The sequence below is a fragment of the Centruroides vittatus genome, unplaced genomic scaffold (genome assembly GCF_030686945.1).
Source record: "Centruroides vittatus isolate TY-2023 unplaced genomic scaffold, ASM3068694v2 contig_1776, whole genome shotgun sequence".
Taxonomy (NCBI): domain Eukaryota; kingdom Metazoa; phylum Arthropoda; class Arachnida; order Scorpiones; family Buthidae; genus Centruroides; species Centruroides vittatus.
In genome coordinates, this window is record NW_027121087.1 from 2,054,980 (window position 1) to 2,067,184 (window position 12,205).

The 12,205-nt window shown below is 28.9% G+C and overlaps 1 protein-coding gene across 3 annotated transcripts in view; it reads right to left on the reverse strand.

The window, feature by feature from the left end:
- The window catches only part of LOC136969311 (WD repeat-containing protein 26-like), a 78,772-nt gene that overhangs the window by 29,016 nt on the left and 37,551 nt on the right, over positions 1 to 12,205 (reverse strand). For all 3 annotated transcript variants that reach the window (XM_067263432.1, XM_067263433.1, XM_067263431.1), the window contains one exon: positions 5,785 to 5,921. In XM_067263432.1, the coding sequence (XP_067119533.1) occupies positions 5,785 to 5,921 (137 nt within the window). The remainder of the gene's footprint in view (positions 1 to 5,784; positions 5,922 to 12,205) is intronic.

Consider the following 12,205-nt stretch of genomic DNA (forward strand, 5'->3'; position numbering starts at 1 on the left):
AATTCTAGATCTAAAAGAATAAGAACAGTGAACGCTGTAAAATCTGATTTGGATAATATTGAATAAGAATGGTATTTGTCAAGGGCTGTAGAAACACCATAACAACATCAAGCACAACTTGAAGCTCTTCTCAATTCTCCAATCTCTACTTTCTCATAAAAAATATTCCATCATGCTTGACAGGGGAATTTCTAATATCTTTGTATAAAATGAAAAGATGAACATGAAATACAAGCTGAATGAGTATTTCATGACAAAGTAGTCAACCAAGGTATGTTTAACATTACATGTTATTCAAATGTGACTGTGCAATCACAAGATATGAACAAAGTGAGTGTTTAGTACCAAGTGAATAACCCTGTAGTTAATATATTTAGCCAAACAATCACCTTATATGCAGTAACATATAAAATCTAATGCCATTCAACAAATATTGCATTTATAATACAGCATAGAAAAATAACACAGTAATAAAAAGATTTGTTTTAAAAATGCAGACAAAAATTTAAAATAATAAAAATCAAGTCATAACACATTCTTATTAAATGTGTGGCTGACTACTATTAGGGATATAGCAATTAGAGATGCATTTTCCATTTCTTGACACATTGTGCTTTTCAAAATGTCTACATATCATTCTAGTGTTCTTATAAACTTTATTTAGAATGTAACTTGAGATTTTTCCCACTTACTTTGTTAAAGATACCATATTGAATTTTTAGGATGTAAATATAAGTTTATTATATAAGCATTAGCAAAAATGTAGCATTGATAAATATGTACATTATATGAAGTTTGGGTATTAAAAACCAAAAGATGTTCTACAAGGAAAACATTGAGGACTGCTGTAGCTATTATTTCATAAAATATGAGGTGTTATTGTTACTTTTCATATTATCAAACTCATTTTTTCACTGTATAATATTCATACAACAATAATTCAACAAAATTAAATATCATTATCTTCCTTGGCAATATATCCCTAAATCTATTTTGGGTAGTCTTACAATTGAAATGACAAAGAATATCATCAAGAGTAAGAAACAAAATTAAGTTTTTTTAATTATAAATTGTTGTACCAAAGCATATTTCCAAACATTTTGACACTGTTCTTTTTGTACCACCTAAACAATGTTATGCTGCAGTTATTTTTTAAACTGAAGTCATAGAAACCTTTCAACAATACACAAAATATTGCCAAAATGTTCACTGGCTTCAGTAAAATATTTAAAAAAAAAATTTAATTCATATAAACAATACAGCTAATAAATACAAGTTGTGTTTAAGAGAGATTTTCAGAAGTATTTAACAAAGTAAGAATGTCTAGAGAAAATTTCATAAAAATCATAAGAATACAGAATTAGAATTGTCAATAAGACTAATTAAGAAATTATTGTTAAAGAATAAAAGTTTGATAAGATTGAGAATATAAACGGTCAAATATTGTAAAAATATTTTACCATTAACAAGAAGAGAGACTAAGAAATGACAATAAACCAAAATGAATATATCTAGAATTTAAGAAATAGCAAATAAAATTCTTAGAACTTAGTATGTAATAGTGTAGTGAGACTATCCAATACAAAGATTTGTCGATGAAGCTAAATGTCATTTCATAATCATAACACACATACACATTGATATTTTATTATATAATAAAATGTATTTTAACTAATTTGTTTATTAAACAGACATTTTCTTAGTAGCTGATGAAATTTTTCTTAATGTGTTGATATATATTTGTATGATTTCCAAAATCTCACAGATTAATTTCATATTTGTAGGTAAATTTATCTAACAGAAGTAACTTCCTACTACTAAAGAAATTATATACTAATTCAATATTAATCCTATGCATTCAATTTATAGCCAATAAAAAATGACGAATTTTCACTAAAGCAAAACTACTTTTGCTTTAGTGAAAATTTATTTCAATAAGTTGTTTAGTACATCTGAATTATTCCCACTGAACCATTTTTTCTTTTGATGTTATCTAAAAGTTTTCAAAATAAAGATGCTTAAAAACAAGTTGTGATTTAAAAGACAAAGATGAAATATGTTGCAGAAAAACAACCAATCAATGTCTAAAAATGGTAATGTGAAATCTTTCAAAAACTTATTATGATAAACATTAAAAATTCAGACTAAAAAATTTCAGCAAAGATACTTTTAACCTCTACTGATACTTAAAAATGATTTATAGCAACACTGTTTCTCCCTTCTTAATATGGCATCAATACTAACAAACAACTTACTATTTTAGCTATTATTTCTTAAATACAATGATTTGTAGAAATGTTGATTTAATTACAACACAACAGATTATAAAATTTCTGAAAATATATAACTTACAAAAATCAACAGTTTGAAAATAAGAAGCCAAATTTGCTCTTAATATCAAATATAAAGTAACAAAGTACTCTTATTCTAACTGTTCAAAAAGTTAATAAATTTGAAAATTACGTCAAAAACAATGTCAAATCTCTTCTATGAAAAAATTTACAAATCATGATTAAACTATTTATTTCCTGTTACACTACTTTTAAAAATATATCTAATTTTTCAAAACAGGAAATGAGAGTACATGGAATTATTTTTTATAAACAATTCTATATTTATTTCACTATTTAGTTTTATTCAATTAAAATTTAAACAGCAGAACATTAAATAAGCTCAATATCAAATTTATATATATATATATATTAGATTAAACTAATGGCAGATCCAGAAATCATTAGAGGAGTGTAGGAAGGAAACAATATGAATTACAAGGAAAAACTTCTGCAGGAGCAGTTTAAAGCATTAAACTGAATTTGAATAGACAGAAGATCCAAAAAATATTTCAAAATTAATTAAAAACAAAAAAATCCACAAATAAAACCTAATCTGTAGCTATTAAATACTTTTGTAAAAAAAATAAACTTTTGCATTTGATAAGTGCCTTTGACATTTCTTAAAAATATTTTCCTTTTTCAATTACTTATCTGAATTTGTTCCTTATGCTTACCCTTTGAGATCACATGCTGATCAAAATGACAAATTAACAGCTAAAATAAATTCTGCTATTAGTGTAAGAGGAAGATTTTAATGGAAATGATTTGTTAAGTTTCTTCCCAATTTAAAACCTATGGCAAATTTGTTGTTTATGTCTGTAATAGCTCTCAGAATTACAACTGTTTTATAAGATCATTTAATCAAACAGCATCATAGGTGGTTGTGTTATATCGTTTCAAATTCACATTTTTAATTTCTTTCATGGAAGGTAACTATATCATTATATATAATTACAAATAGATCTATTCAATATGATTAGGTTCATTGCTAATCCAAGAGCATAGTATGTTTAAGCTCATTATTATGGGCAATGTATAAATTAAAAATACATGTAAATGTTACATGAAAAAAAATCTAAGCTAACTTTAACCAAATGAGTATGTCACTAATTTCAAAGTGAATTATTGAGTCAAGTTAATAGTATTTTAATTTTAAATTCAAATAGGTTCTTAGTTTTTCTGAGCAATATAATATTTTATCACTTAGAAACCTTTCTATAATAATAATACATTTTAAATGTATTATTATAACTGTATTATAATGTAACTAGCTATGTAAGTACAGTGTATTTTTTGTTTAGGAAAAAATGTTCAAAAGTAGTCAACTGGATTATTTGAGTTTCACTTGCTCTAGTACCAACTTTCTGTGAAAGAAATATTCTAATGAAAGTGTTGTATTTGTCAACCTAAATTCTCAGGAAGGAAGTCTAAACTAGAAAAAAAAGTGCATTTTTAGTGACAATTTACATATCAAAACTTTATATGATTTCAAAAGATTGTTCACTGTTTCATGAGAGGTTGTTGTCTTTTGAAATATTAAAATTAGAATGAAACAGAAGTTAAGTTTTATTTGGGTTGAACTATATCATCATCTCTTGATTTTGATAATAAGGAATATATTAAAAATGACGACTGAAGTTTATACGAAGATTGTTTTTTTGGTCAAATTAAAGTGTGTGATATCAATGAACTAATTCAATTTAAATGTTATATTTCTCTCAAATGGTTAATTTTTCTGTTTTAAAGATGGTGTAATAATCAGGGAAATGTCAAATCACAGTTTCAATTCTTATTTTGAAGAAGAAAATACCAGATTTTTAAATCCCGATATCATTAAGGTTACGAACAGTAGGGTGTACCTGTGTTGGAGAACAACAGGGTCATCTTGTTGGTACATTTTAATTAATAAGCAAGCAGAAGTACAATTTTAGTCATTTTAAATCATCAGTAGATTCCTTGGAAAAAGTTACATCTATTAGACCCCCTTTACTGGCCTTGTAAATTAATTTCTACAGTGAACAGACAACAGACATATATATAATAATAAAGAATTTAATTTAATAATGGAAAATAAATATACAGGGTGGGCCAGCGAAACGAAATGGCAGAGTGTTCGTGTTCGTCCAAGCAAATCGCTCGGACAGGTCGATTTTACTCTCGAGGGGACATCTTTTTAAATAAAGTTTTTGCGATTCTGAATACAACAGACAACAATAAATTTTAAAAACTCATTTATTTTGTATTAACTAAACAAACATTTATTTCGAAAAAAATGTTTGTTTAGTTAATATTCAGAATCGCAAAAACTATTTAAAAAGATGTCCCCTCAAGAGTAAAATCGACCTGTCCGAGTGATTTGCTTGGACGAACACGAACACTCTGCCGTTTCGTTTTCGCTGGCCCACCCTGTATATCATTTGGCAAAAAAAAAAAAAATTCACAAAATATAGTCAAATTACCCATTCATGACTACACGCATTTCCATGTATACACACATTCCATGTGATACCATGCTCAATAATGAACACTTAATTTAAGCACAGGTGTTCCTCACTTTAACTTGCTTTGTTAATATGGCATTTTTCAATTACAGTAGAGTGTTGTTTATCCGAATCAATTGGGGACTGGGGTTGTTCAGATAAGTGATTTGTCCGGATAACCGATTATGTACGAAAAAATATTTTAACCTATCCGATGTTGAAATTTTTCTCCGTTGCGTGTCGCTTCGCATTGAATTTTTGTCGATTTTAAGCCTAACGAAAATTTTTATAATAATAATCAAGGCTATTGTATCGTTAAAAATTATTTCTTTATTTTGTACAAACAAAATAAATATGATGAAAAATATAAAAACAAAAATTATACTTTAGAAGTAAATCTAGTATTAAAAAAGTTCGATTCGGCACGACACAGTCTGACTGGAAAGCGTTCGGATAACCGGGGTTCGGATAAATGACTCTCTACTGTATATTCAGGTTTATTATTTTCAATGTTTGCCTTACTCTTTAAAACCACCTTATTGTTTTTACTTTGTATCTGCAGGCCTAGCACTATTATGTAGTTATAAAGGCCTTATATATCATCATTTGTTATGTATTGACAAATTAAAAAAAGGGGGCTTGTTTCACTTTAAGACAGTAGTCTGAAATCTAACATGCCTGTGTTATCCCTAGTTCAGGCAAGGTATGTCTATACTATGGTTAGTAAAAAAAAAAAAACTTTAAATTTAAGTTTTTTTAGAAAATGTAAAATTTTTAAATTTTTCTGAAATAAAAAAAAACAGAACTAATTATGTAAATAATAATCCTAATTAATTTACTAACATAAAATTTATTTATTAATTAGTTAATTTTTTACAAAAAAAAGTCAAAATTTTTTAAAAGATAATTTATGATGATGATTAAGTCATAAATTAGTTAAAAAATGATCTATCAAATGTAAAGATGCATACCTGCTAAGTTCATGTACACGAGAAGTATTATGTTTTAAAGGGGTTAACTCGTGGCGAAGACACTGAAGAGCTTCTAAGATATGGCCGTCTTCAAGTTGTTCTAAATATTTTTGTTCCAGCAATAAAAATTTCATTTCCTATAATAATTAAAAATGAACAATTTTGATTGTATACAATAGATTTAAACATATGAACACAAATATATTCATCAGTCTTATTAAGATTAATTTCATAAGTGATGTTCTAGCAACTAGTCAAATATATTTTTAATCCAGATATTGATAACAGATTTTACAAATTTTATCCAAAGTATTTTTACAAAAACTTTAAACTTGATATTTAATAGAGCAAAACTTCAATTTAACAGATTTCAGATTTAAAAGAACAAAATTTCTGGTCCCTATTTCATAGGTGAAAATTAAAATCCTGTTAATTTTAAAAATGCTTTTTATATTAATTAAATTAACACATTGTTTTTTTCAACTCAAAAAAAGTCATTGCTCATCAATGTTCCCTCTAAGCTGCACGGCCACGCACTGCTCAAATTGTTGCCGCGCACGAGAATTTGTGTGCTGTGCAGGCGAGCATGCACATTGATTTGAATTGTTGTTTACTTATTTCTAACTCTGCAACATGATTATTGCTACATATATTTTGATTAAATACATTAAATCATTGACAAAAGATAATATTTTGTAAGGAAGTAGGTTTTAAAATGAATTTTAATCTCTACTTTATAATTAATTATTTTAATTTTTATACGAAAAAATAAGATTATATACACAGTATGGCAATTAAATTCCGGGACCGAAGCTATATCTCAGCAACCAGTAGCGACATCTGTTTAAATTTTATGTCATATGAAGTTTGGACATATATGAACATAACCTAAAACTTTTATTTAAATTGGTTGACATTTATCATTGTTTTTGATATTTTGTTTATCTGTTTATTTTGTTACATGTCGGAAAACAATAACGGAACAACGTGCTGTTATTAAATTTCACGCTAAACTTGGCACAAGTGCCACAGAAACGTTTAAAATGATGCAAAAAGTGTATGGAACCGTTTATCACGGTCAAAGACTTTTCAGTGGCACAAGCGATTTTTGGAAGGCAGACAATTACTGGAGGACGACAAACGTGTGGGAAGGCCAATAACAATTCAAACAGCAGATTCGATTCAAAAAGTGGAAGAATTTGTATCCAACGATCACAATGCGACACTGAGAATGATGGAACAGGCATTAAACATTAACAAAGAGACAATACGACAAATTCTTAAAGAAGATTTGGGCAAAACAAAGGTCTGTGCTAAATTTGTTCCGCACACACTAACCCAAGAGCAAAAATTGATGAGACTGGAACATTCCAGAGAGATTGTACGAGCAGCAAATAACAGCTCAACCTTCCTCAAATCAATTGTTACTGGTGACGAGACCTGGTGTTTTCAATATGACCCACAAACAAAACGTCAAATTGCCGAATGAAAGTCAAATTCATCACCTCAAGCCAAGAAAACACGAAAAGTTCCATCAAAAATCAAGACGATGTTCATTGTTTTCTTCGATAGCAAAGGCATCATCCACCGTGAGTTCGTCCCACAGGGTCGAACAGTTACTGCTGCTTTCTACTTGAGAGTTTTACAACGATTGATGGGAAGAATTCGTCGAATTCGACCAGAATATCGCAATTCTGATGACTGGTGTTTGTTACATGATAATGCACCAAGTCACACATCATTGATTGTTCGTCAATTTTTGGTACGAATCAAGTCTGTGTGTTGAATCATTCGCCGTATTCCCCCAATTTAGCACCATGTGACTTCTCTTTATTTCCAAAAATGAAAATGAAGTTAAAAGGACGCATTTTTAATGATATTGAAACCATCCAAAGAGTCTACGCGCATATTAGAGGCAATACCGAAAATTGAGCTTGAGCAGGCATTTGAATCACTATTGAATCACTGTAAAAGGTGTATTGAAGCAGGAGGAAAGTATTTTAAATAATTTAATAAAAAGATTTGAATAAAATTGTTTTGTTTCATTTTTATAGATCCAGTCCCGGAATATAATTGCCGCACTGTGTATATATATAATCTTATTTTTTCTCAGAATCTGCTCAGCAAAAATTTTTTTGTTCAGAGAAGTATATGTTCTGCTCATCTACAAAAAAAATTAGAGGAAACATCGTTGCTCATAACTTCACATGGCAACTTGTGTTTCTCAATATTTTATTCCCCTTTGGATAATAACAAATTTTTTGTGTGTTTTTGTCAAACTCAAATTTTTCCTTTTTTTAAAAAAACACTAATCTATTTAATTAAACAAATAAAGTATATTTAACAAAAAACTGTTTGTTTATTTTGATTTAGATCATATAGTTGTTTTTTACAGTCTCAGAAATATATTAAGTACACAAGCAATAATACATACAGAAAACTTTTCTGTGAAATTAAACTTTTCATACATACTTAATTTTAATTACACAAATGTGTCTACATAAGATAAAATATTGACATATTAATTAGTTTAACACAAGCATTTTAAAAACCTACTTTATTATATAATTGACTTTCATCTTTAACAGACCCCCTTGCCAGAATTAGTCTGTTAAAAACACAGTAAAACCTTGATTTAAAATTATTACTTAGTAAAAAAAATAGTCCTTGTTGATTTCAGATAAGAAATCATATGAAAAAAATTACTGATCACTTATTAAAACAAATTTATTTGGATTAAAAAATGCCATTTGAATTTGCACATTATTATTTGAATAAAAACTTCAATAATGATAAATAGAATTTTTATATGTAAATTATAAATCTTGCCTTTCAAAAAGCAAGTTTTTGAATCTATATTCAAAGTAGAAAATGATCAAGTAGAGAGCATGACTAAATGCTTCATACAATTTTGGGAGATACAAATATGTATATATTAATAATTTTATGAATAATTGCATAAGGTGGTGGTTACAATTTTGTGATCACCACACTACAAAATAGCCTTGCATTTTGCAAATTCAATAACATAACATAAATTCTAATTTTGTTATATTAATATACATTGTGTGTTTTCGGAATATGCTCATTTTTATCTTAGAAGTAGGGAAAAGTCATATTCATACAGGTAAAAGTGGACAACTGAATACTTGAGCTACCCACAATGAAAATGCAAGTAAGAAATATAAACAAAGTTTCTTGCTAAAAGAAATATAGTGTAATTTTGTCAGTCTGTAAGTGATAAAAAATGTATCCACAAGCAATCATTGAAAAGGTAAATGAGTTGTTTCAGAACAGAAGGGGTATTTGAGAAATTTCTTGCAAAATGGCTATTCCAATAAGTTCTGTGCACAAGCTTATACAAAATGATTACTGTAAAGCCAAAAAACACAAGTTATCTCAAACATAAAACTTAAATTAAGAAAGGAGTGAGTCAACTCAGTGGACAAAATGGACATGTTACATCGTGTAAAAAAAATCAAAGAAAACTGTCATTTGCCTGCAATACTGATTGTACAACATTCAATAAAACAGGAAAGATTTATATACCACCACGTGAAGCAGCAATTACCTTTAATCTCAGAACATAGATTGACTTGCTGAAGTGATGGAATGGCTACAGGATGCATATCCATTTAATAAAACTGTTTTCTTTGACAAGAAGTTTTCTTCTAATGGACAATAGCGAGGTTGAAGCAGAAGTTTTAAATGCGAAAACAAACATGTACGTTGGACGTTCAGCGCCGCTTTCCTGTAAGCCTAGAAGTTTGACAACTGTGTTTGGAAAGTCAGTGGAATCATGCTTGACATTCCAAACGCCATTGTCAAACTTTTAGGCTTACAAGAAAGAGGCGGTGAACGTCCAACGTACATGTTCTCGTGTTTAAAACTTCGGCCTCAACCTCGTGAACATATTCTTGGAACCTACAGTGATGACTCTTCCATTCTTTGAATGTCGAAGTGTCAGATGGGAGGCAGAAGTATTATGATATAGGCTGTGGTGGGTCCTGAAGGATTTGTGCATGTTGAATTACTAAAGTTTGTAAAAGCTGTTGAATATTTGAATATTACAGAATTGTGTAAAGTCAATACTATATGCTCAATTCCCAGATGATTAATAGTTTCAACACAATGCACAAATTTATACTGCAAAAAAAAGAAATAAGAAAACATGGATACAGTTCAGCATCAAGAGACAAATCACAGTGAGAAGATACGAGGTGAGATAGACTACTAGTAGATATATATTACCTAAAGGTACAGTACATCTCAAAGAAAACAGACAGTTAAGAACACTTTCACTTCCTAAGTCTATCAGTAAAAACATCCCAACACGGAATTACATTAATTTAAAAATCTTGAAATCAGCTATAAAATTTAAATATATTAAAATTAGAAGACTAAAGCACAGTTTGCAGAAATATAGTAAACAGAAAAAGCAAGAAAAAAACGAGGAAACAAAAACTTCACACAGAATCAGTGTTGATAGTTACAGAATGAATAAACGTAAATTGGTGAAAAAGTTCAAATATCCTTCTATGGAAGAGATATTGGAATGGAAAAATCCCTTGTATTGAATAAAACAAAATTCGTGATTCCTAGCGATATTCTCGAGATGATACAGAAGGGATTAGATTTCAACGGACCTAATAGTTGGGAGGTTATGGATATAGTGCCCGGTCTGGACTGAATGTGTAATGAGTTAACAGAGTAGACTCTGAAATTCTAAAAATTAAATTAAGTAATATAATTAAAAAATATACAGTGAGAAAAAAAGAAAAAGCAAAGGTAAAGATAAAAATTACTATAGTTATAAAACTGAAATAGAAAAATTACATATATTTCTGCATGATAAACTGAATATCATAAGAGCTGATAAATCCAAGCAGGTTGTTATAGTGACTCAGGACTGGATAATTTCAAAAAAATAGAAATTGTAAAAGGGAAAAAATGTAGAGAATTACCAATTAACCCAAAGAAAATTATATACGATGAACTAAATAAAAGAATCACGAAATTACAAAAACTTAGTGAAATTACTAAAAATAAAAAAGACTTCATTTTATATGAGGATAATGACAGAACACCTAGGCTAAACATACAACTCAAGACCCACAAGAAGGACGAAAAAGTAAGACCAATGGTAGACTTTAAATTTACTGTATTGTATAATTTGGAGAAATTTTTGAAACAAAAGCTTAAGAATTATGAAAATTCAAAATATTCTATTAAAAACACAGATGAACTTTTAGATGATCTAAGGCAAGTTAAAATAAGAAATACATCAAAATTAGCCAGTCTAGATGTGACCGACATGTATCCACCAATAAAATGGGAAATAATTAAAAATCAACTCGGAAAAATGAATATAGAACCTTACATTATAGAATTATTACAATTTACTTACAAAAGTAATTATTTTGAGATAGAAGATAAATATTATACACAAGAGGATGGTATTAGTATGGGGTCGATCATTGGACCAAAGCTTGCAGAAATAATAATGATTGAAATAGACAAAAAAATTAAAAATATACCCGGTATACAATATTACAAAAGTTGATAACGTTTTGATTGTATATAATGAACTAGAAGTTAGAATTAAAGAAAGAAATAGAAAAAATAATAATATACATAAGGAAATTCAATTTACAATTGAAGAGGAAAATATAACTGACAATAGTATACGGTATGCAGATGTAGTACAGTAGACCCCCCTAAAACACGGGTTCATATAACATGGATTTGTATAACACGGCGAAAAAATTGCTATCGTATTCCTATAACACACTAAGAGAGACTCGTATAACATGGTAAAACATCATCACCAACTTGTATTGTGACAGGATTAGTTGAATCTGGACCAATAGCGGACATTACACAAACCGGTGAGTTTAAATGAGCAGCGGACTTACTAAAAAAAACAATTATTATTTAATGGCCATAAAAATTATATTTATAATAATGATATCTCCAAAGTTCAGCAAAATTTTTGCAGAAAAATAACTTATCGGGAAACAGGGGCCTGCCGTTTGATGAGCCGCTCCGCGACAAAAACAAGCATAAGCAATGGCGTTGTCGAATGGTGCATACTCGGTAAGTAATCCTACAATTTTTTGTTTATAGCATAGTTTATATGGACTATTCCCAAAAAATTATACGTGATTTGGAAATGTTGAGTCAAATTAGTCTAGAATCAATTAATTTTATGGAAGAAAACCTTTCAAATCAGCCGTACCCCCTAAACTGCACACGTGCTGGGCCTGTGATTGGCTCACGTATTTAAGTGACTCGTACAACACGGATTCATATAACATGGAACGTATCTACCGTGTTATAGGGGGGGGTCTACCGTAATCACAAGAAAAGGAAACCTTTGTACATCAAAAAGAATGTTTTTTATATTCCATATAAAAAATAT